We start from the raw sequence: 27372 nt of genomic DNA on the forward strand, positions 1-27372 counted from the left end.
TGGAGCTAAATAAAATCAATTATTCTTAAGTACCCTGATCATCTATTTAATTTACTTAGACAAATTTTCATTCATAAGTAAGGAACATGGATACTAAAATAGATGCTAATTTATAAATTAAATCATCAGTTACTATATTCCTAGTTTGAACGATATTTAAATCAAGTTATAATCAAACATAAACAACCTTAATTACAAATTACAACAAACTTAAACGAGATGTTGTTCATCAACATTAATCGAATCAAACATGAAGTTATATGTTGTTCGAGTTATTAACTCAAACTCGGCCATAGATTTTTTGCTCCAAGACTGATCTCGTTCATTCACTACTCATGAGTAGTTCATGTAACATCAATTCATTTACACGCTGCCTAGATAGCTAGATGATTGATCTACAACTAATATTCAAATCGTCGTTTATAATAATAGAGACTTTTTCTTTAGGGACTTTCTTCGAACCACACTCTCTAATAACTCTCTTATCCTCATAAGATCGAAGAGCCAAGTTTATCTAAACTATAAGCAATCAAAATTGAACGTTACTCATAACTTTACAAGACTTGTTCTAAGCACACTCTCTGACTATCATGCAACAATGCAAGTAGATTAGCAAGTGATGATGACTAGTAAGACAAAAATATTTGTACCATCTTGAATAATTGCAACAAAATTTTAGTCATCAATTGATATTTAACACAAATCTAATCTAATCTCTAAGCCATTGTATTGGTTCCATTTTCCTTTAGTTTCTACTTTTAAGGGTTTATAGAATATTTTCTACTATATAAGTACACTATTGATTCATACTTATTTTCGTCACTACTATTTGACTCTTCTTTAGTATAGTGATACCATTGCACTTTGTCAATCAAATTTCTAGCCTTCGCCACATGATTTTGAATTTTGACCAACTTTCTCTTATGAAAAATCATTAACTTACATTAGATATCTAAGAAAAAGCCATCAATTTGTTTAATGTTTGATTATTATGCACTATATTTTGGTGAACACATTAGTGCGATTACGAATTTACGATGATGTTAATGGTGTGATTACTATACGATGATGTATGCTATATATAGAGTTTGATTTTTATGAATTTTCTAGTTCTACAAATAGAATTTTCTTATTCTACTAATAGAAAATTTACTAAGTTTGGACACGACAATACCTACAAATTAGATATGAACAAATTTCCATCTAAATTTGTCTACATTTCCTTGTGTATGTCAATGTAGTGTATGTGACTAAGCAAGTAAGAGGAAGTTTCTATGAGACATTTTTCAAACCATATAGTACATTAAGAATAAACCAAAACTATACTTCGTGTTACTTTAGCCGCCTATTTTTAATTACAATATATCTAAACTAATATATTAAATAAAAGACGTTTCTAAAAACGTCTCTATGCCACGTAGACGCCCTCACTACGTCATGTCATTAACTCAACTTCTATCTCCTTATTATCAGCTATATTAAGAATAATATATGGATGAGAAGGTTCGAATATTTGACCTTTTGGAAGAGGTGTTATTGTTTAACCAACTAGGCTAATAGCCAATTATGCTTTAATGTTGCACACTAAATAGTATCATACAATAAAGAATTGAAAATATATACTACATGCATACTATTAAATGCTTTTAAAAATTAACAGTTACACAACGATAAAAAGTAGTATCATGGAACAACGCTCAGGCTACTCACTAGTTTGAAATTAAATCCTGCGTGATATATTAATTGCTACTCCGTATGTTGTTAATGATAGAATAAATTAATTAAATTGTGAAACTGTCTTATTCAAGATTTTGCTTTAATACCTCCGTGTGTATAAGTGTAGCTAAAAATATTTAAATAGGTAACTAAACATATCCGGAGCAGAACTATATAAAACGACAAATGGGACAAACAATCGCACACAAACGAAGAACATCTCATGAAAATATAACGCTTGCATCATAAGGATTAATACTCGTATGTACTCTGTAGTATATATTTGTGTTTATGTAATTATATGATTTGATGTGCATCATTTAATTACTTAATTAATTGCTCCCTAAATCCTTAAGACATGGTAAATCCGATATGAATATTAAGCCAAAATATGGTGGTTAACCATTAATCAGCTTTGGCAGATATGTAATGAGTTGCTGAAAATGACACACTACTCTATAGACGTGTTTTTGATATTTGATCAACTACAAAATCTACAAGAATATTTCCCGCCATATAACGTAAGCGTGTGGAACCATGTACTCCGTATACTTGTATTACTTATATATAATTTATAATTTTATTTATTGTTGGGATATATAATTTTATATGAATAATGCATAATACTAATGTATTATATTTCGTAGTAAATAGGCTTCCTTTTGTCCACTAATTAAACGTAAATTGCATAAACATTATATATTAAGGATTTTAGGACACATTTAATTAAATATACATACAATAATAATATAGAGTCCAAAATGCCTGCTTAAATCATCATATATTTTATTGATATAATTTTCAAGATATTCTTGAGTGTAATGCCGGTATTTGTTTATCGATTGCAATAGATTGTTTTTATATGAAGTATAGTTCAAATGATAATTAATTAGCGAGTTTGCTTCTTTGACCATGTGTCTTTATACCCTTGGTTGTTGGAGGAAGAGATTAGGGCATGTAACCCCCAACCATTGAGTAGTAAAGAGATTACCCATATAGCATATGAAACTCTAATCTTTAATATGGAGTTATTATACTTGCTTGTTAGGATCTAAATAAACATTTTAATTCCTCTTGTTAGTCTTGTATCTTGTGACAACCAAACACGTATTAACAACAATACAAGATACATGTACATAATATGTAACGTAAAATTTCATATAAACAAACATTATATTCTTATTATATATAATCCGTGCATCATAATTTAATCAAGAAATATTATTATAGTCGTCATTTTCGTCAACATATTTTACTTTATAAATCTTCACTTCAATTCACATGAATTAAATTATATTGTTTGGGTGAAGAACATGGAAATTCAACTTCATAAGGGATAGATGATAAATGCTTCAACTTAAAATTAAAATACTCACATCAATCAAATTAAACAATAATCTCTAATCGATTCCGTACGTACTTGCTAAAAAATTATTCTCTCATAAACTAATATAACTGATCCTTAGATTATATACACAAGAATTCTTACTAATAATCTGTATTTTACTAAGGGGAGTACTAAATGCAGGACAATTTTACCTAAATGCAGAATAAGTTATTTTTAAAAAAAAAATTATATTCCAATTTTGTCCTTGTTTTAACTTAATCCTTTACACTTTTTTTAAATGATTAAAATTAAATCCTGTATACTCCTAACTTTATAATCATCTCAACTGTTTAATTTACAACCATATTCTAACGTATTCAATCTTGTATCCTATTTAATACGGAGTATTCAATACTATACAAATTCCTAGACAATAATGAAGTTTACTACGATATTTTTCTGAGGTATGAAAATTATGTGCTGTAATAGATGAACAATCGAACAACATAAAATTTCCATCTTATACGGCTAAGATTTTTGAAGGTCTCTAGCATCCCCTTATACAATTTCCGGGGGTCTCAAGTACCCCCCGGCTAGGATTTCCGGGGGTCTCCAATAGCCCCCGGCTATGATTTCCGGGGTCTTCAGTACCCCCCGGCTAAGATTTTCGGGGGTCTCTAGTACCCCCGAAAAACAAAGTCGGGGTAATTATAATGAAAAATTATAACAATTCAACTAAAAAATTAAATGAAAAAAAACCTAAGACCGGATGATTTATGAGCGGTGAACGACTTCTTTGTCTCTAGGGCTCAAATTGAAGAATTTAAGGGAAATGGTGGAATGAAATAAATTGCAAAAAAAAAAAAAAAAAAAAAAAAAAAAGGTGAATGAAATGAAAAAAATTGGCAAATATAATGAATTGCAAAATAAAAAATGTAAAAACAAAAAACCGGGTGAAATGGCAAATCAGTTTTTTCATTTTGAAAAAGGGTATTTCAGTCAATTTATTATTTTTATATCATTAATTAATTTCTGCATTTAGGTTATTTTGTAGTGCAACAAAAACCTGGTGAAATGCTTCAACTTAAAATTAAAATACTCACATCAATCAAATTAAACAATAATCTCTAATCTATTCCGTACGTACTTGCTAAAAAATTATTCTCTCATTAACAAATATAACTGATCCTTAGAGTATATACACAAGAATTCTTACTAATAATCCGTATTTATTATGAAGTCTCTTAAAATGTACTCATACATTTAAATTACCAGTATTATACTTTATTCATGATTATTACACAAATTCTACTTATATGTACAGGTTCTTTATTTTATGAGTCTATAAACTACTTTGTATTTTATGAGCATATGTTTACCATAATATGACAATTTTTATACCATAAGATGTGTCATTTTATGGAGTTTACCATTATATTGTGACAAGACCATTGGAGTCCAATTATACAGTAGTTCATTGTAGTGTGACTGTATGATCTTGAGTTTATGAATCAACTACTCGTATAATGTCTATATGCAACGGTTCTAGTCGTTAAAAAGGAAAGAGGACGAGACTATGATGTCTTTGTCTTTTTATATTTATATATATATTTTTACAACTTTCTATGTTTATTTAACTTGTCTGTTTTTTTTTTTTTTTTTTTTATTTATTTTCGAAAGAAGTCCGTCTTGAATCTTCTCATGTCTAAACGTCTAATTTCCAACAAAGTGCGCTTCACTAGTTCACTATTTCTTCCGCCCTTAACTTTAGAACATCACCAACCATGATCCAAATAATCTCGTAATCGATCCCACCACAAAATTTATATTTCTACAGTGTATACTAGTACTAGTGTAGATATATTGGAGTATAATATATAATTCTTTTGACAATTAAAAGAAGTAACCTACTTCGTATGAAGTATCATTTTAAACTTCTTTCGTTTGATAAATATTGCAATCAAAAGAGGTTACATTTTTCAAAGCATAACATAAATATTAAGTACTCTATTTTATATAATGGTAAAACTTAAATAATTATAAGATAGTTGATAAGATATATTGAGACAAATTTAACAAAACTCCACATAATTTTAATTTTCCTTGCTTACGTATGTTTCATAATATACTCGTATGTAGTTTAAAGAGATCAAAGTAGTATAACTTAAATAATGCATTAGTGCAAATGTTGCAATATTAAAAAAATAGAAGAAATACGATTATGTCTTTCATGGTGGCTTAGCTAGATTATTAGGGTTTATAGTAAGAGATAGCAAAAAAATTGAATCAATGATGTCACGAAAAGGATAAAGTAAAGAGCAAAACTTGAATTCAAATAAAATAAAATAGGGAAGAATTTAGAACAATTGAGATGGTACGACATAGTAATTTAATATATTATATACTCCATAGAAAACTACTCTTTACAGAGTAATTTAAAACAAAAATATGGTAAAAGTATACTACTCTTAGTTGTTACAAATTGAAAGTTAAAATTTCAACTTTTGATTATATTGCGCATTGTAGATTTGTAGGCGCGGGCTGCTGGCATGACCAAAGGCCTGTATAATTCGTTATTATTCTATGACAATATATTTTGGAGGGGTATATGCATGATGCGTCTTTTCATATACTAGTTGATGGGTATATGTGTAATTTCCTCACCAAACAGTAAAAACAAGTTGTAAACAGTAATTGGACAGCTCATCAAAAATACTGAATAAATGACCCTGATTTTTCAATATATTTACAAAAATGACATCAGATTAACAAAAATTTGTTTATTTGGCAGATTAACTTGTATTTTTCCATATATAACTACTCGTATCATCTTCTTGCCATAACAAATTGACAAAAACTGAAGTTTTGTCATATTTTTGTCATATTTGGTGTGCATGGAAATTTTGTCATAGTTGGTGTACGTGCATGGTAATTTTTTTCTTGGAGCTTAGATTTCAGTTGCACCAAGTAGCACATAAACGTTGGAGAGTTTGGACTAATTAATTATAAGATATATAGTAATATAGTATCAACTATCAAGTAATTTAAGTTAAGACTTGACTTTCTTAGTAATAAGATTCAATTTATAATTATATCTTTAAGATGTGGGGATTAGAATTTATCAAAGAATGGTTTTTAAAGGTGGGGGTTCCTATAATTTTTTTACTTTTGTTGTATATTACTCTTTAAACATTGAAAAATGCAAAACTTGGGGTTTGAAGTAATAAGGTGGGGGTTCCTAGCTAAAATGTAGATTAGTATAATTTGTTGTTAATCAATGAAAAATTAGAAACAATATCAATAATACATTAATAATAAGAATAGTTTAATAAGATCCAAGAGGACAAAGTATCATATATAAAAAATTATGTTTTATATATATATGGTTTGACTAGAATTTTTTATTTTTATTTTTTAAATACTCGTATATTATGAGAAGTATGTAGTATGTTTTCAAGGGAAAACACATGTGTAAATCAAGTTTAATACATTTTTTTATTAAAAGAGATGAAAATAAAAGAAAAATGATAATGGAAATGGAAATGGAAGGAAGAAGCTAATTAAGACAGATGGAACATGTATATGTGTAAGAAGTAGAGAGGAAATGTGCTTTTTCTTCTTTTAAAAGATAATAATACTGAATATATTGTTCATCCCTTGCAAAATGTAATACTTCAATTCATATTATTGTTCATCTTTAAATTAGATGGAGTGGAAGGGAATAGGGACGCGTAATCAATTAATTTACAACATATCACATCAAATCAAATAAAATAAAAATCTCCATCAATAAAAAATTAAAATTGCAACCATTGTACAATTCTTTATCTCATCTTTTATATGGTTGTTTCATACGGTCATACCCATCACTTTTTATCGAATTACACATATGATTAAACGTAGTCATGCATGGTCGCTCATGCATGTAATTAATTGTTAGAATTATTTCAATGTTTAGTTTATTTGCAAATATCAATTTCTTTTAGGTTAAAGTCATCAACAATTAAAGTTATCATTGGTTATACCAGAAAGTAGGTTTAATCGGTTAATTAATGCATTTCAACCATGTCTTCAACACATATACTCCCTCCGTTCCCGAAAGTTCGACTCACTTTGCATTTGCGTGGTCTCCAATGAATATCTTCGACTAGGTATAAGTAAAAATTATCAAAATTTCACATTTGAAAATTTTATAATAAGTAGAATCTAGTAAGATTTCATATACTAATTCATTTACTACGGTATGTTGTATAGGTCATAGAATGTGGTCAAAAAAAATTTATTTTGACCTTATGAATAGTGAGTCGGACTTTCAAAAACCGGAGTTATATATAAAATTAAAAAAAAATCTCAAAAATGATTTAGTTAAACAAATTTGAATTCACACTACCATAGTACCATGACTATCATCACATTAATGGACCAATAATTTTTTTTTTTTTTTGAAGAATTGATGGACCAATTTAGTTATTATACACACTACTAAGCACGTGCAAAAAATACAACATTAACAATTGGCACAATATTACCACCCTCGAGTCTCACGTGCCACTTCCCCCTTCTCCCTCGTTCTTCCTCCACCCATAAACCCCTATAAATTCTCCCCCTTTTTCTCTGTCTTCCCCCAAACTAAATGACTAAACTCATTTCTCCTTTTTTTTAATTTTCCTTCTTATTTCTAAATCAAAATAAATAAATAAACACATACGTAGTATATTCTCTAACTTCCTCAACCCCCACTTTTCCAATTTTACCCTTTTCTCGCTCCTTTTAATTTCCCGGTGATGGATGTTCGGCGACGACAACCACCACTGCCACCGGCGTCGGCGAATTTGAAACAACTTCGCCGGAAAACTTTCGCCGGAGACGAGTCGCCAAAAGCTTCCGACGCTTTACCTCTTCCTCTTTACATCACTAATGGCGTTTTTCTGACCCTATTTTTTGGGGTTGTTTACTTTCTTCTTCAACGATGGAGGGAGAAGATCAGAAATTCTACCCCTCTTCATGTTGTTTCTCTTTCCGAGATTTCTGCTATTGTTGCTTTCTTAGCTTCATTCATTTACCTTCTAGGGTTCTTCGGAATCGATTTTGTTCAATCGTTTATTTCACCCAGATCATCTTATGATGATGATGAGGAAGTTATTGAAGGAGTGAGTAATGAACAGCAGATTCTCAAAGAGGATAAGCGAATTCCTTGCGGAATTCCAATCTCTTTACCCGAGAAAAAATTGGAGGTTCATCAATTACCCAAAACCCTAGATCTTACCCCAGAAGACGAAGAAATTGTTCAATCTGTTGTTAAAGGTTCAACCCCTTCGTATTCATTGGAATCGAAGCTTGGTGATTGTTTCCGAGCTGCGAAGATTAGGAGAGAAGCGCTTCAGAGGACAACAGGACGATCCATTGTAGGGTTGCCATTAGACGGGTTCGATTATGAATCGATTTTAGGACAATGCTGCGAAATGCCGGTTGGATTTATCCAGATTCCGGTGGGAATTGCCGGGCCATTGTTGCTAGATGGGATTGAGTTTTCGGTACCGATGGCGACGACAGAGGGATGCTTGGTTGCGAGTACAAATCGAGGGTGTAAGGCAATTATGATGTCTGGTGGTGCAGCTAGTGTTATATTGAAGGATGGGATGACTAGAGCTCCTGTTGTTAGGTTTGGATCAGCTAGAAGAGCTGCTGACCTTAAGTTCTTTCTTGAAGATCCTGCTAATTTTGAGACCATTTCTCTTGTTTTCAACAAGTAAGTCTTTTCAATTTCAATTTCAATTTGATTTTTGGATTTTGATTTTGATTTTGTTTTTGCTTTGTTCATTTTTTTTTTCTTTGGGTAAATTTTGTTGCTTTTCATCTGATAATGATTGATAGGTTAGCTATCTAGTACTCCGTATTTATTTAGGAAATTCAAACTGTTTTGATGGTAAATTCTGAATAATGTTGACTATGCTGATGTTGATGTTTTTGTGGATTTTCAATTAAATTATGGGAAAATATCTTATTTTTATTTTACTATATCCTTATTTTTAAATCCAACCTTAGATTATGGAAGAAAGATTTAAACTTTGTGATTTCCATTTTATGGGATTATTAGCCAATTTTTGGGAAATGGGATCATTAATTTTTTGAATTTTGTATATGATGATCTTTGATTGTAACTTTGGGCTGATATTTGTGTTGTTTGTTGGGTAAAAATAGGTCAAGTAGATTTGCAAGGCTTCAGGAGGTTAAGTGTGCTATTGCTGGAAAGAACTTGTATGTTAGGTTTACTTGCAGAACTGGTGATGCCATGGGAATGAACATGGTTTCCAAAGGTGTTCAGAATGTGTTGGAGTATCTCCAGAGTGATTTCCCTGACATGGATGTTATTGGCATCTCTGGTGAGCTTATAATTTTTTCGCAACGAATTATTATCGTTTTTTCGCAACTAGTTAGACTTACAATTGTTTAGGGAACTTTAGTAGTAAAACTTAAGTTGAGAACCTTTTGCAAATGTATAGGAAACTATTGCTCAGACAAGAAGCCAGCTGCCGTAAACTGGATTGAAGGAAGAGGAAAATCTGTTGTTTGTGAGGCTGTCATCAAGGAAGACATTGTGAGGAAGGTCCTTAAGACCGATGTAGCTTCCCTTGTAGAGCTTAACATGCTCAAGAATCTTACTGGATCTGCTGTGGCGGGATCACTTGGTGGATTCAATGCTCATGCCGCCAACATCGTGTCTGCCATTTACATTGCCACTGGTCAAGATCCGGCACAAAATGTTGAGAGTTCTCAATGTATTACCATGATGGAAGCCGTTAATGGCGGCAAGGATCTACATATCTCTGTTAGCATGCCCTCTATTGAGGTAATTGAACTGCTTCATGAATCCATTTCTGTCTGTTTTATGCATATTGTTAAGCTATGTAACGTTATGATATTTCTGGTTGGTTTTCTGCTATTGGTTCTATCTATTACATTTAAAGGATATTCATTAAATGACTTTACACCAAACTCAACTACGGTGGTCCATTGATTTTACACCAATCCAAATTTGAAACTTCAGTCATTTCTAAAGATGTAAAACTCAACGCGTATGAGGTGAAACTATTCATGTGCTTGATTTGTCTAGATGCAAGCCACGCCATTAGTTGAGTTGTATGTTTTGGAGTATCGGTGGAATTCAAGTTTTAGTGCTCATAAAGGACCACCTTTCTTGAAAAGATTTTTTTGTTTGGGGTGGAATTTGAGTGATGGTAGGGCAACATTCTTTGTAAAAAGTATGAACGTTTGGTTTAGTTGTGGTTAATTTTCGAGTTTGCCAGACTGCATCACATGTGACAATGCCGACTTGCTAGTGCTATCAAAGTTTTGTGTGGCATCTTTGCGGGTCTACACCAAGATTTTCATTGCATGTGTCTATGGGTCCATTAATGTACTGTCGGTTTGGTCCTTCCATTTCAATTTAGTGAACCACGTTTCGATTTTTGTGGTAAAAATTTCTTGGTAATTTGCATCGTTGTTATGTATTTACCTTGGAACTTTCCTGATACTTACCATTTGTTACTGGTATCAGGTTGGAACAGTGGGAGGCGGTACCCAACTAGCTTCTCAATCAGCTTGCCTTAACTTGCTGGGAGTCAAGGGTGCAAACAGGGAGACTGCTGGAGGAAACGCTAGACTGTTGGCCACTGTTGTTGCCGGTTCTGTTCTTGCCGGGGAGCTCTCTTTGATGTCTGCAATTGCAGCCGGGCAACTTGTTAGAAGTCACATGAAATACAATCGATCAAGTAGAGATATGTCTAAAGTTGCCTCTTCCTAAAAAGGTTGCTTTGACATTATCAGAACCTTCAACCTCCTGATCTAGCCGAAAGATCAGTGAGAAAGACCGCATTGAGAGGTCAAAAATGGGAAAGAGAGAATGAAAGGAGGAGAGACCGCGAGTGATCAGCTTTAGCAATAGCTTTAGCAATCCTTGTAATAGATTAGAGATGTTTCCTCTTCTCTCTTTTCTTGCTTCTTGCAGATTTGTGTAAAATGGGGAGAAGGGATGTAAGCTTGTGTTGGGTTTCTTTTTTCTTTCTTTCTTTTTTTTTTTTTTTCTCGACAGATTACTGCATAGTTCATCATCTTTTATTTGAACTTTTAGTTTGCATGTGTTTCAGAAATAAGAAGAAATGTCTATAATTAATTTAATTACTACTCTATTTTTGTTATCTGTATATTCTTCCTTTCCTGCTATTCATTAAAGGCAGGGAAAATTCTGATTCAAATAGTAATAAACATTCATTCTCAACTCTGTTCTGGTCTATTCTACATTATTACTATTGGACTCTTAATTTTAAAAGTATTTATTAATTTCATTCAAATTATTTCTTTTAGAATATAACAAGAAATTATTATGAATATATATTTGAACGAAATAATATCAGTAATACTTGTATAACGTATCTTATTGTATGGTTCAAATTCAAAGCGATTTTCATTAATTGGTGAGCAATTATTAAAAAGGTTAATAATTCACTTTCACTACTAGACGTGCTGATATAAAAGTGTCAAACATATGTATTGACTATTGATATAATCTAACAAGACTATTTTAAAAGTGAGCACCAATAAATTACGACTTTACGAGAATATATAGAAAGGCATATGCCAGTGTTTTTAAACTTTTTTTTCCCGACTTTAAGTTTATCATGAGTTGTATAATTAGACAGAGAGACTTTAAATACGATTTTACGAGACTACGAATTCCAAAATAGTGATAGGATGGTGCACAAGCACAACTACTACTATTCATATTCTACAATCATTACAAATTGTATATCAATGCTAATAGTGATGTTTTTGTGACTTAATTGGAAAACAATCTTAAGGCTTCAACTCTTGGCTGTTACTTAGCTGGGGGAGTCGGTGTGATAGCATGAATCAAAAGTTTCAATAAAAAAACAAGGAAGAAATCAATAAAGTTTTGCTAATCACGTTACATTTATAGCAGGGATTCTCTGGCTAGAAGTTGTCATATTAGTGAGCTTAATCACAATAATTAGTTTTTTGTCCAGGGTGTCCCTAATGTGGGCCTAAATGTGATTATTTATGCTAATTTGACGCTAATCTTGATCTATAATTATCATTGGATGGCAAAAGAAAGGCATACACTTAGTGGGGTGGAATCATTCATATGGAAGAGGCTAGATCCATCTATGAGTTTTTATTTATTTTTTACAAAAATTATTATTATTCTATTGGAGCTACAAACTTAGTAGGTTACTACTTATATCATTTATCTAATGTGATACTAATTATACCATTACAAAGGTTATTAGGAACTAACTACTCGGTAAGTACTTTTTTATGGTAATAATAGTTTTAAAACTTAATAAGGTGGAATCATTCATAACCAAAGCTACAATTATTTTATATAGAAAACTATTTACGCAATTGGCCCTCATTTTGTGTCACTTTGATTACAATTTTGTTCAACTATGTAGTTTAATTGTATATTGCAGACGTGAATTGAATAATATGTCAATATGTTTAACTAGACTATAGTCCCATGAGAACGAGGCCATGATTGGGCAAACAAAAACCTAAATATATTAAAGAGAGAGGGTAATACATGCTTCATTTTGACTTAGTTTATTACACTAATTAATATATACATAAATAATATAATAATAAAAAAGATGTCAAAATTTCAAACTATCAACTTCAGTTATAAATATGATCGATTATGATGTATAAATAAACTCGTGTCTATATTGAGAAACATGCATGTGCAATTATAATGAGCTAACAACTCTTTAACATGAACTCTTTCATTGATTAGGGATTATTAATTAGGGACGAAAGAAGACTTTATTTCTTCTTCTTTGAAGTGAAGGAACAAAAGAAGTAAACCATGTGTTTTATGAATGAATGGATACTATCATTGACTTGAGAACTAAAGAAGGTACCCAATTTAACTACTCCATTATTAAGTCAATTATTGCCCAAACTCTTGTGAAGGATCTTGCTTATTCGCAATACGCAAGATAGTACCAATTCTGAAAAAGGCCCATTAGTGTTCATCAATGCCAATGAAAACGGCAATTAATTTTTTGACAACTGATATTAAACTAACTTAATTACGTATGCTCTTTTAGTCTCTACTATCTTTAAATTAGCGTGGTAAATAGGTAATCACACACAATTTGTGAGTAAAACGATTAGTACGAGTATTTTATAACTATATAAAGAAGTTACAATTTTGGGAAAATTCTTTAGTTTGTGTACATTATATACGACAGCTAAAAAAAATGTAAATTTATCGTATGATGTTTTTAAGTTTTAGCAAAACACGTAAAAGTCATAGTCAATTATCTCGAAGATGACAAATATAGGCATTTTATTAGAGGAAATTACCCCTAAAATTATGGAGTATAGTAAGGAAAATTGTGCAAGTGTGACACTATTGTTATCCTTTTTCAGCGATCACCATGCAAATTCTTCTCGCATGAAATAAGCCAAGACGAAAACCCAATTTACACTAACCAATTCTACAACAAAAACAATACGAATTACCAATTTTTATACGACCATGTATGTTGTATGTCCGAATAGTCATGTGTTACATCATGGGCCATTTGCTCCCAAAACGCATAAATATCATGTGTTTAGTTTATTCATGTGTTACATCATGGGCTTTTTTTTGGTCCCAAAAATATCATGTGTTACATCATGGGCTTTTCCACTTAATTCACAAAGAATTCTAAAGTTGTACAAGTTAGGAAGACTACAATAGTACGGAGTAAGGTGTATCGTAGTATATCCTAGGTGCATGTCCAAAAATTGTAAAGGAACAAACTTTGAGCACCTTTTGGCTAGCGTTTATGACGGAATTAGTCAATCCTTGTATTTATATTGTTTGGCAAGTTATGACAGTTGTACCACCTCTCCCCGGTATAGTTATTCTGTAGTTTAGTAAAGAGAGCTAAACTCTCTTGTTGTTTATATATCTTGTGATCTCGAGTCTGTTAGGAGCTAGTCTCCTTCTTTGGCCGTTGTAAAATAAAAAATTAAAAAAAAAGGGGTAATATATCTAAAAAAACCAATTGAATATAGCCATATAGGTATGATATAAAATTACTAGGAAAGATCTAGGACTATAAACTAAACGTTAGGTATTGCACATGAAAGGTCGTTAAAATAGAAAAAGGATTTTAAGAGGGACAAGGATGCATAAGACAATTTTAAGTAGATGATGGTAAGACTGATAACACAACACTTTCATTGATAAATTCTTGACTAATGTATATGAAGTACTAGTCGATAATAAAATGACTAGATGTGAACTATACTAACAAAGGGCTTTAAATCCTTAATTCCTAGTACAATTAACATAGAAAAATAGACCAATAATGAATTATATTTGTTTGTTTCAAACATATAAGACACATCACTCATCTACTAAAAAATTTCTGAGTTGTGTACAACGTCCTTTCAAAGGTTTATTTTGATGCTTCAATTAGAATGATAAATATTTTTTAAAAAAAAATTCAGATAAAATTATAGTCCCGGCGGGGCTCGAACCCGCGACCTTCGGCTCATAAGACCAACGCTCTAACCAACTGAGCTACGGGACTTGTTGTTGTGTGCTTAAGTAAAGTAATTGTATATAAATAATATTGTTATCAGCTTTGTTATAATGGACTATAAAAGGAAGACTTTATGCGCAAGCCCAAGCAGATTCCCAAGGTACAAAACCAAGTCTGGCAAAACCCCTGCAAAAGTGCAAAGCCCATCATATGTTTTCTCGCCTTTTTCTCTCTCCTACACCAACCATACCGTACTGTTTCACCAGAATTATAGCCATTTTTACGGAGTTTATGTTTTGTTCGATTATACTGTATTGTGTTAATTGCAACTTTTCCATAAAATACAATTATTAAGGTATACAATTATACCAGTATAACTCAATTCAATAAATATTGCAAGTTTTGCAATTATAATTAGATGGAGCAACCTAGTAAAATATTAAAAAGTTTCTCCGAACAAAATATATGACACTTCTATTACGGTGTATGTACATTATTCTATAAATGTACAATAAGAAATTTCTTGCTTTTAATGTAGGACGTTGAACTTTTAATCTTTACTCCCCCCGTCCCTAGAAAGAGGTATGTAATTTAGGGACGGAGGGAGTAACAATTAGGTTTTATTTAGTTATCAGAACTACAAGATAGTTTCAATTTCAAAATTATTTCACAATGGAGCCATACCTCTAAGTTGTAAAGTATTCTAATTTTTTCCTTCCAAATGTACAATAACTAATGCTTGTCACAATATATTTGAAGGTCAGATTTTAACTTTTTGGCTAATAGAGTTTTAAACACGAGTTGGCGAGTTGCATAAAATGCTAACTATTATAATATGAAAGTTGTTTATTGAGTTGCAATACCAACGGATTTTAATATATTTATCATTAAAAAATCAATTAAAACGACGCACCAAATCAAAAATCCCTGTTCACCTCACAAAAGAAACCCAAGATCATACAATAACACCCTCACTTGTGAGTATTGCAAAAAGCTAAGTATACAACTCGATCAAAAAGCTTCAACAATACGGAGTCTAATCCAGGTAACACATTTTTGGTAGTTTTCTTCTTTAGCTTAGAAATAACTAAAGAAAACGACCCTTTAAAAAGTGTAGTGGGAATATTAGATGTTCGTTTAAAGAGACAAAGGTCGTTTTATACTTTTATGAACATGCAGTTAAGTTTTCCTTGATGACCGTGTTATTTTTACAGCCTTTGATAAAATAAAATTAGATATTCGATGCTCCATTTTTTACCCATTTTATGTTGTTGGAGCCTCCACTAACCACATATTCTTGCTTCCATTTTTTGGGACAATCTTGTTCTTGCTGTTTTATTTTTCCTATAGTTCCAATGTTTTCTTTTAACTCATTTTGTCTGATGTATTTTACCACTGTTTTTTCTCTCTTTTTGTGTTATTATTGTTTTTAGAAATTCGGATTAAGCTATTTAGAGAATCGTCCTTACATTTTGGTAATCACCTAATTCATTGAGCAAACTGCTAGCTAAGTATACGAAACAAAAATTTTCATGCGATCCTACCATACTACGAGTAACGAAGTATATTTTTGAAGACGTCAGATTATTTGCTTAATTATATATTTATATACATCACCAAAAAAAAAAGCGTTAAATGTAGAATGCATTCAGATGTATGTGATATTCATTAAACCAAACAACGAAATCCATCAACATATGATACAAATGCATCGTGCATGGGCAGTCGTCGGGTGAACAATAGTAAATCGTACTTGTACTAAATTTGAAGCCTAAATTTACTTGTACTTTCAAACCCTAAATAATTAACTTGTACTTTCGAAGCCTTAATACTTGTGCTTTGTTGAAGCCTTAATTGAGGACAACACAATCATTTTTGGGCTAGTTGTGCACCAATTAAATCTATGATAAATGATATGCCTTAATGGATTAGATTAATTAATCTACAAATGCTATAACTAATGATATATTATATGGTCAATTTTCTTTTAGCGTAAGGCCACTAGCATGATGCGTCTAATTAATTACATATTCACTTGATTAAGTTACCTAATCAAACTAATGCTCATAATAGGTTAAGAACTAAGAACCTTTTGTCATCTTATCTTATTTTACTTGTTACCTTTCTCTAAGGTGTTCCACCTGCCTACCTTACACACAATATGAATTAGTTTATTGAGTTCGTGTAATCTTGAATTGTGGTTGGAAATAATTAAATTTATGTCGTAGATAAGGAGAATTAATTAGAGGCTATCACTTTCTATATATATATATAATATAACTAATATGATTGGCCTCTTTAGGCCCTGTTTGGTGGTAGCGTTTGAAGTAGTGGGTAGTTTTTTGACTAGTAAAAACACTAATAGAAAAAATTTAAGAGTGTTTGACAAGATAACGATTTTAGTAGTTATTAACAATAGAGGTAGTGTTTAGGTAACTATTCTCAAACGTTAAATATAGTAGCGTTTAGAAATAGCGGGTAGCGTTTGTGAAATTTTTATTACTTTTAAATCAATATTTACATGAATTTTGATAAATTTTTGTACTGCAACCGCTACTATTGCAAAACACTCATACTATCAACCGTTACTTTAACAGCTAACTCCGACTACTAATTACCCGCTACTCGCTACCTTAACAGTTACCCGCTACTTGACTGCTAATATGTATGTGTTGGTTCATTTCACTATTAAATTTGGAATCCTACTTAATTTTTGTGCTCCCGATAAGTTTTTTCATTACAATTGGCGACTAGTAATAATATTTTTGGAGTGGAATAATAATGTCCCGTAAAATTGTCAATCTATTGATTTTATTTTCTCACACTTCCTATTAATTTTATTCCTCGTGAATTTTAGTGTCAACTGAACAAATACTTAACACTGTAATAGTGTAAAAATAATACAGTACGACCATTAGTATAATTATTGTCAAGTGATAACACACAAAAAGGGTTTAACCAATCACTACAAGTAGTGAATGTAAGCCATCCTTAACTTGACATTAACGTAATTAAATAATTGAACAATCGGCTCACAATATTATTATGAAATTATATATTATTCTAGCGAATATTTTAAGTATATATGTGACAAAAGAGCTAAATCATGGTCACCTTTTTGGTGGCTCAAGAAAGGACACTTGTAATTTTGATTGGACATCATGTGACTTCCTTCTCGGCTTTCTGAGTTATGCATCTCCACTGTTATGATACAATTTCACCCATTTTGGCTTTCTTGTACGTCCAAGAGAGGGATAGTTTAAGTGATTAGAAACGTAGAGCTTTTTCTCCCAGTTTTTGAAGATATTAGAATTGATTCTCACCCCTTTTTTAGTTTGTGGTGGCTTTCTAAAAATAAATTTGCTTCGTCACTGTACCATATTTATCTTATAAGAGTAAGGAGTATATGTTCAAATGTTCAATGTTTTGGTAAAATCAAGCTTCTTTTGTTTGAAATTAGTTATCACATTACAACATTGTTGTTGTAATTTCGCTATTATTAAATTGTCCCGTACAATGTTGTAGATATTATATAGAAGTATATTCCTACAAATATATACTTTGTCATACTAATATGAGCGAGCTATTAAGATAATTTTTGTTAATTATGGTAAATATTGATATAAGTTTGATACAAAAACTTCTTTTAAAGTAAAATAAAATCTAGTTCCATTATTGTTCATCTAGCCCCATCCAGTTAAGCTAAGAAATTTTTGTGAAGGAATGAATCTGTTGATAGAGTGGTGCGTGTCAATGTGTCATGATGAACATCAAATATTATACGGAGTACGATTCAATTCCAAGCAGCTTAAAATACTAATCCCCAAACGCAAGAAGAAAAGCATAAGTTAAAGGTATGATTAAATTAATAGAGTAAAATATATATATAGAGTACATATTTAAATTGTGTAATTTTAACCTTACTATTAAGTGGGGAATAAATACAAAAGAATGTGATATTGTGGTCAATAGAGGAGACACTTGTAACTTAAGGGAGAAAAGCAAAGTACCATTGTATAAAATATAAATACATTTTAAGAAGCAACAAGTTGAGTCATTGTCCTCAATATTAAAGGGGCCAAATTTTGTATTTTTAACCTCATCCAAGTTAATCACTTTGTTCACTCTAATATTTCTTTGAAGTAAAATAGGGCAAGGTTGTTTGAGTTCAATAAATAATTTAATTAATTAAAATAATTAACTAGATATCCGTTAGTCCAAAAAAAAAAAAAAAAAAAAAAAAAAACACTGGAGATCCGGGTGGAAGGTCCTCCTTTAGTTGTGGAATTACCGGTACTTACGAAGTAATTAAAAACTTCATACTTAACTAAAGTTGACGCCGAATTATAATTAATTTGTTCATTTAATCATATATATAATACTTTGTACTTCACAATTCATAAACATATGTATACAAGCTCACAACATATTGCATAGTAACATGAAAATCTAAAAAATTTAATGTTTGACTTCATAAACTCCAATATTGACTTGCACAACTTAGAGTTAAGTATAACATTGGGGTCCAAGTTTTTTAATTTTTCACCTTTTGGAACCTCAGTTTTTTTTTTCACCTTTTGGGACCTATGGTCCAATTTCCGGCCAAAAGTAACTAAAGGTGAGTGAAAAAACATAGTCCCTTAGTTAAAAACTTAGTCCCTTCATTTATTACTCTCTCTCACATGTGGTTAATTACAAGGCTAAAGTTTGCTATTAATTTTTATATTTTCTCTCCTTTAACTTCAACACTAATTATTAAAAGGTTTTTCTTCTCTTCTAAAATTTAATGTTGTTCATGACGGTAGTGCACGTACAATAACATATTAACAATTAGAGAGGTTAGTAGCTTAGTATGGATCGATGGTGTACAACACAATTGTCATTAACTCATTATATACAATAATTAGAAAACATTATGAATGATAAACAATTGCAAGCACGCTAACTAAACACACAATAATAAACCAAAATAAACTTGTAAATATATTGTTAAAACAGTGAATTTCCCGTCAAAAAAAAGTATAGTTCAATTTATATACTTGTAATTATACGTAAACTTATGCTTCATATTCAAAGATGACAATATATATATATTATTAGGAAGTAACCCTTTTTAACTTGGTAATAATAGAAAAAAAAAAAAAGAAAAAAAAAAGAAAAAAAAAAAAAAAAAAAAACTTTAACTTATACATACGTAGTATATAGTTTATAGTCAGGTTATCATTTTTTAAATAGGTAATTAATTATAAGTCACATATCATGACTATCGGCCGCCGTCTATAGAGCTGCTGATTATTGATAATAGGTTATGCTATGCTTTTCCGTATTTGATATGTATATATTAGATATCAAGTTAAGCGAGGTGGTCAATTATATTAATGTTGAAGTCACACATAAAAAGTAAGTAATTAGTAGGTAAAAGTATACGAAATCTACAACATAGTTGAATCGAAATTGGTGCGATTTGTGGTTGTTGGAAGCGTTGTGGACGGTGGTTGGAGAACTTGGAGGTGGTGCTGCAATGGTTGGGTGATTTTGGGGAGGTGAAGGTCGTAGGGGTTGCTGGGAATAGTGAAGATGGCTGCCCAAATGCTGAAGGAGAAATTGCATTAAGTTTTAATTTTTTTAAAAGAAATTGCAATAAGGTTAAGGAATCAAAAGATTGCCATCGATTTTTTATAAATATTTTTATAAAATTTTATATTTAAAAAATTTATTAACGATTCGTTTGTGTTTTTTGGTTTGACAGTATTTATGTTGTATTTTTTTTTTTTTTCTGTTTTTATATATAAAAAAAGAAGGGATTATGTTTTTTTCCCTAAAATGAGTGCTAAGGGATTAAGTTTTTCTCAGGTGAGTTAAATGTGAGTTAACTTACCGGATTCTTAACTCTAGGTCCCAAAAGGTGAAAAAAAAAATCAGGTCCCAAAAGGTCAAAAATTTAAAAACTTAGACCCCAACTTTGTACTTAACTCGCATAACTTAGAATACCCCAAAAACTCTGCCATTTTCCTTGTATCTATTCCCTTCTTTTCTCATTTCTCCGAAAATAATTAACGTAAATTGAATTTAATACGGAGTACATATTTACGCCCTTATTTTTACCAGTCTTTTATATCTAAAAAAGATTCTATGAGTTTAATTTATTCGAAAAAATTAACGGTGCATGATTCTAGGAACTATGATGAGTATGATCACAATATAGATTATCAAAAAAAAAATGATCACAATATGGAGGCCATGTGCTTAGATAAAAATAAATTCTTTAAGAGCTTAATGGGCCATTTAATTTCTTTAATAATCTTAATTGTTTGTCCCAATTATATTTAGATGTCGTAATTATATGGCCTTTATGCTCTTATTAGAGCTCCACTAACATTTTGTTTCCTCGTGACTGAACAATGTTACGACATTGGCATTTAACAATTATTAATCCGATACAAAAATTAATAATGAAACTAAACCATAACCTTAAACACTAGAGAATGAGAGATAGATCAAGTGGTAAAATATAACGACAAACAAGGCCCACTTATCTCCAATGTCTGCGAACCAAGCTCCTCCAAACCCCCCTCAAATGGTTGATCAATTGATCAGATCTAATAAAAAACCAAAAAGAAAAATCACACAATACATTTTTGGTCAGGGCTCTGCTAATAGGGATAACTCTATGGAATGTGTCAATGGAGGAAATGGATCTGATGACTCCCCTGTGTCTGGGGGTCAGAACTTTCAGAATTTTCAAGCTAATCCTAAAGGCGCTGCTGCAACTCCGAGGTCCTTTCGGGACTTGTTAAGAGACACTCAAATAGCCAACCAGAGTGCTAATGAGGTTTGTGCTAATGAGGTTTGTATTGAGTTGGATGATGAGGAAGAAGTCTCGGATGATGATGAAGCACCAGAAGGTATAGTGGACTCTGAGCGATGCCCTGTAATTCTGCTAACAAAAGAGGAGAAGAAAGCAATGCGAAGGCCTTGGCGGAACACTCTTATAATAAGAATGTTCGATGGAAGCCTTGGATACATGGGTTTGATGAAAAAAAACTCAAGAGAAAATGGCAATTAAAAGGAGATATGAACCTCACTGACATTGGTTCTAAATATTTCATTGCAAGGTTTTCCAATGCAGATGATTACAATTATGTCTTGACCCAGGGTCCTTGGCTAATTGATGACAAATATCTCACAATTAGGAAATGGACGCCAAATTTCATCCCTGAGGAGGCATCTATCAGTGTTTTGACTGTCTGGGTTAGAATACTGAATCTGAGTGTTGAGTATTTTGACAAGGAATTTTTGAAAAAAATTGGTTCTAAGATTGGGAAGGTAGTCCGAGTGGATAAATCCACAGCTTCTGCTGAGAGAGGTCAATTCACTCGGCTGAGTGTAGAAATCGACCTTGCCAAACCTTTACTAGCAAAGTTCTGGCTAAAAGGAAAGATATGGAGAATTCAATACGAAGGAATAAAGATGGTTTGCTACAAGTGTGGAAGAATGGGTCATGATGCAGATCAATGTGCACCTACCACTTCGATTGACAACATGGTGGTGGATGAGGGGAACAAGCAGCTTGACAATACTGCCTGTGAAGTGCCTGCCCCCCCTCCAGTGATTAGGCCGGAGGAAAAAGATGAGTATGGTGATTGGATGTTAGTCAAGAAGCCTGGCCGGAGAAAAATTTCCAAACCGGATAAAGCAGGGCAAAACACTAGCAAGGGTATCAATGGAATTTCAATGGAGCAAGGTCAACGCAAAGATACTGCAACCGAGAATAATGGCAAGATTAGTGGAGGATCTCGGTTTACAGCGCTCAATGTGTAGGTCTCTCAAGAAGATATAGAAAGAGCAAATAATAAGGAAGTTGTTAACAATAATGAGATTAAGAATCCGGATGATGAATTCTCTGAAAACAGATCTCCAACTCAGCAAGATAAGTATATGGCAACTACCAATCTAGGGGATAATTCTCAAAATCCACTAGAGAATATACAAAATAATTTATCTTTTACTTATGGAAAAGATATTTTTAATCAACAAAAAAATCCTTCGGTTAACAAAAATAAAAACAAAAAAGATTCCCAGAATGCTAGCAAGTCAAAAGAACTTCCTTATTCCCCTTTGACTCCTATTACCAACTTGAAGGTGAATAAACAAGTAACCCATAAGCCTATTAGCCTCGGCAAAGAAAACCAACAGCCTAGTATCGCGTCCTACAAAAAAACAAATCCCTGAAGAAGCAACCCAAGAAGAACCACAAGAAGTTGTTAATGATGCAGCACCAAAGTCCACCACTAATGCTTCCCCCAATGCCGAATGTGATCAAATTATCAATTCCCCCGGAGAAGACACTATGTGTTGGACAACCAATGGAGATGCCCTATTTGGGCATAGCAAACCCCCTGATACATGTGATGGAGGTGAACATCGAGTCTTGGGAGGAACCAAGCCCGGAACCGATGGAACAAGTATGGACCTTGAAGGTGCCAGTTGAAGTTAACAGGGTTCTAAACCTTATTCGAGGTGCTTATGTAAGTTCCCTAAATAATATTCCTATGTCTATAGAAGATAGCATTCCTAATCTAGCTCCTAATAGCTCTCCCATAACTTGTATGGTATGGAACGTACAATGGGCGGGTAGTAAAGAATTTATCTATGCTTTGAAAGAAGTAATAAAGGTTAATAAGCCTAATGTTTTCGCTTTGGTTGAAACTCATATGGGAGGACAACAAGCGGAAAAAATAGCCTCAATTCTTGGTTATACAGGGCATACGAGAGTGGATGCTCATGGTTTTAGTGGTGGAATATGGGTATACTGGAAATCAGAACTATTATCAGTTGAGCCTATAGTTAAACATAGACAATGTATTACAATGGATATTAAAAGAGTGGGTGAGACCCCATGGTACTTCACTGCGGTTTATGCTAGTCCGGACCCGACCAAACGTAATGAATTATGGCAAGAATTACAAAATTTTGCTAATCAACATAGTAAACCCTGGCTATTAGCAGGGGATTTTAATGAGACCCGTTTTGCTTGGGAGAGAAGCTCGAGCTGCCATGAGACTACACGTAGAATGGCTCTTTTCAATGAATGGGTTCAAGATATGGAGTTGTTAGAAGTGGAGTTCAACGGCCCTTCCCATATGTGGGCTAGGGGGAATTCTATTTCAACTAGAACAAGTGCAAGGCTTGATAGGGCTTTGTGTAATGGTGAATGGAGCCTTAAATTTGCAAATGCTGCCTCAAAGAACCTTCCTGCTGTAAGGTCTGATCACTGCCCGGTTTTGATATCCCCTAATGGTTTTGCTCCTATCTCGAATATAAACAAACCATTTAGATTCCAGGCTGCTTGGATGACACACGAAAAATTTCGAGAATTTATCGAAGAGAAGTGGGATAAGGATGCGCCTTTGATCCCCCATTTACAAAAAATAGCAGCAGAGCTCCAAGACTGGAATCAGTCAGTCTTCCACAACATATTCAGAAAGAAACGCATCCTCCTTGCTCGAATAGCAGGGGTACAGAAATCCCTCTCTGAACAGAAATCAAGAGATATGATCAAACTGGAAGCAAAGCTGAGAAAAGAATTAGATGAGGTTCTTGAGCAAGAGGAACTGTTATGGTACCAAAAATCAAGGGTCGACTGGCTGCGAGAAGGGGATAAAAATACTACCTTTTTCCACCTAAGTACTATCACTCGGAGATGGAGAAATAAGATCAATGCAATCAAGGAAAAACCTGATGATGACTGGATTCATGATAAGGATAAAATTCAAAATACAATTGTGAATTATTTCCAACATTTGTTTAAGGCCAAGGGTGAACTTGAACATGGTATTCTTCCAACTGATATTTTCCCGGAGTTTACTACTAGGGACTGGAATGCTCTATCTCGTCCTTTTACTCGGTGTGAAATAGACAAAGTCATTGAAGAGATGGGGGCACTCAAGGCCCCCGGACCCGATGGTTTTCAAGTACTTTTCTTTCGTAAGCATTGGGATCTTGTTGCAAATAATGTTTATGAAGTTGCACTCAAAGTCTTAGCAGGCAAAGGCCTTCCTGATAATATTAACGACACCTTTATTGTCCTTATTCCTAAGGTGGATGCCCCGGAGCTTCCTTCTCAATTCCGGCCGATTAGTCTATGCAATGTTATTTACAAAATCATTACAAAGGCTATTGTCAACCGAATTAAACCAATGATGCCTCACCTTACTTCCTGTACCCAAACAAGCTTTGTCCCCGGAAGACAAATTACGGACAATATAGTGATTGTCCAAGAGGTTTTGCACACAATGAAGAATAAACAAGGTGCTACTGGTTTAATGGCAATAAAAATAGATTTCGAGAAGGCGTATGACAGGCTGCGTTTGGAGTTTATTCATGATACCCTACTCGAAATCAAATTCCCTCCGGTGATCATTGAAGTAATAATGGAATGCATCACTACCTCGTCAATGAAAGTCTTATGGAACGGGGAACCCACGCAATCTTTCAATCCGGGAAGAGGTGTTCGCCAAGGGGATCCCTTGTCTCCATACATTTTTGTTCTTTGTATGGAGAGACTTAACCAAGTCATCGAAGACTCAATCATAAAAAATGAATGGCGGACGATCCGAGCAAGCAGAAATGGTCCTAAATTGTCTAATATGTGCTTCGCAGATGATATTATATTATTCGCGGAGGCAAGCATCGATCAAGCTAAAATTATTCAAAAATGCTTGACTAGTTTCTGTGCAGCATCTGGGCAGAAGGTCAGTAATTCCAAGTCTCGTGTCTTCTTTTCTCAAAATATGGATGATGTCTTGAAGTCAGCTGTCTCAAATGCCTTGCAAATGGAATTGACAGAAGACTTGGGCATGTATCTAGGCATGCCCACCATTACAAGCAGAGTAACTAGGGACACTTTTTCCTATCTGTGTGAGAAGGTGGATAGGCGTTTGTCGGGTTGGAAGTCGAAGTACTTGTCTTTAGCTGGTCGTATTACCTTGGCCAAATCATCAATCTCGCCCATTAGCTCGTATGCTATGCAATCGGCAAAAATCCCAAGAATCATATGTGATGAACTTGATAAAAAGATGCGTCGTTTTATTTGGGGTGGTAACGAGGAAAAAAGAAAAATTCACCTGATTTCGTGGGAGACTTTGCAACTCTCCAAAGAGAAAGGTGGACTAGGAATGAGGTCTGTGAGGATGTAAATTCAGCATTCCTCACAAAATTGGGATGGCGTCTTCTCACCGAACCACACTCTTTATGGTCTAGTGTTGTTCGTGCTAAGTATTGTGAGGGGAGGTGTGACCTCGATATGTTTGAATCCAAGGCTAACATGTCAAATGTTTGGCGTGGAATCACTGAAAATGCAAAAATCATAAATAAGGGAGCTCGGGTAGCTGTTGGAAATGGTGTTCGTACTCTTTTTTGGGATCACCCTTGGGCAACCTCGAGGCCTCTTCGTGATCTTGTGATAAATACAATCCCTCAAGAGATAGATGGGGCAACGGTTGAAGAGATGTGGGACTCTATCAATGAATGGAAATGGGATCTCTTTGCGGATTTGCTTCCTGAGAAATGCATCAAGGAGATTCTAGCTCATCAAGTACGAGATGACCCCTCGATGGGTGACCTTTTGTATTGGGGGGGAAGCTTAAAAGGCAGATTTACAATTAAATCAGCTATAAAAATAATTCGTGGAGATGATGATGCCCCTGCTGATGGTAGCTGGGAGTTGGTGTGGAACCTTCGTGTGCAGCAAAGAGTAAAGGTGCTCCTGTGGCTCATTTTACATGACAGGCTAATGCACAATGTCAATCGATTCAAAAGAGACTTGACAAATGACCCTAAGTGCAAAGTGTGCCCGGAACATGATGAGACCATGGCTCATATGCTTCGTGACTGTAGAGCAGCAAGGGAAATTTGGAAGCAGGTTGGTGGCCCTGCGAATGCTGCTAACTTCAGATCAGGGGGACTTAAGGGATGGATTATTCATAATATAAAAGTGCAGGAAAGAAATGAAATGTCCCCCGAAATTTGGCCATCATACTTTGCACTAGCTATATGGTGGATTTGGAAGAGGAGGTGCAATGTAGCTTTTGATAAAGGGGATGAGAATCCGATTGACATAAGAACTTTCCTATTGGCAAGATTTGAAGAAACTTGGAGAGTTCTAGGTGATGGGGAGCAGAATCCAAATGCAAATTCTGGTCAGAGGGTTGAGGCTTTGATTTGATGGTTAGCTCCACCTGTGGGTTGGCTGGTGCTTAATACAGATGGAGCAGCGAAGGGGGCCCCTGGGCCAGCTGGAGGAGGTGGGCTTATCAGGGATTGCACAGGGAAGTTAGCCTATGCCTTCTCTCTAAGACTGGGTAATTGCAATGCTTTCATGGCTGAGGTTAAAGCTTTAGAGTATGGGCTAGAGTTGGCAGCTAGAATGGAGCCAAGATATATACAAATTCAACTTGATAGCCAAGCGTTAGTGCAAACCCTGAAAAACGAAAATCAGTATATAGGCGAAGCTGTTCATAGCATTGCAAAATGCAGGAAGATCCTAGAAGATAACAACTGGCATTTTGAAGTTCATCATATATACCGTGAAGCTAATAGAGCAGCCGATTGGTTAGCCAACCAAGGAGTTTTGCAGAACAACCGCATCGAGTTGATTCAAGTCCCCCCTTTAGCTTTAGGGAGAATTTTACATGATGATGTCGTAGGTGTGGCTTTGTCACGTTTTGTTCCCCCTTAATTTCTGTTTTTTTGTTTCTTTTTTTCCGAGGC

At 33.4% G+C, this 27372-nt stretch overlaps 1 protein-coding gene and 1 non-coding gene across 2 annotated transcripts; one reads left to right on the plus strand and one right to left on the minus strand.

Moving 5' to 3' along the window:
- The first annotated feature begins 7656 nt into the window (after nucleotides 1–7656).
- On the plus strand, nucleotides 7657–11241 carry LOC110682124 (3-hydroxy-3-methylglutaryl-coenzyme A reductase-like). The gene is made up of 4 exons (XM_021858373.1): nucleotides 7657–8792; nucleotides 9245–9426; nucleotides 9547–9893; nucleotides 10602–11241. Exons 1-4 carry the CDS (start codon nucleotides 7828–7830, stop codon nucleotides 10845–10847), a joined length of 1740 nt encoding a protein of 579 aa, XP_021714065.1. The 5' UTR covers nucleotides 7657–7827; the 3' UTR covers nucleotides 10848–11241.
- Nucleotides 11242–14575: 3334 nt separating this feature from the next.
- On the minus strand, nucleotides 14576–14649 carry TRNAI-UAU. The gene has a single exon. It is a non-coding gene; the product is annotated as a tRNA-Ile (tRNA).
- Nucleotides 14650–27372: the final 12723 nt, after the last annotated feature.

This window comes from Chenopodium quinoa, unplaced genomic scaffold (assembly GCF_001683475.1).
Source record: "Chenopodium quinoa cultivar QQ74 unplaced genomic scaffold, ASM168347v1, whole genome shotgun sequence".
NCBI lineage: Eukaryota > Viridiplantae > Streptophyta > Magnoliopsida > Caryophyllales > Amaranthaceae > Chenopodium > Chenopodium quinoa.

Excerpts from the sequence above, each read along its gene's own strand:
- LOC110682124 (XM_021858373.1), top strand. The coding sequence starts at position 7,828 with ATGGATGTTCGGCGACGACAACCACCACTGCCACCGGCGTCGGCGAAT. Across the intron at positions 9,427-9,546 it reads GGATGTTATTGGCATCTCTG|GAAACTATTGCTCAGACAAG; the intron begins GTGAGCTTATAA and ends GCAAATGTATAG. Across the intron at positions 9,894-10,601 it reads TTAGCATGCCCTCTATTGAG|GTTGGAACAGTGGGAGGCGG; the intron begins GTAATTGAACTG and ends TACTGGTATCAG.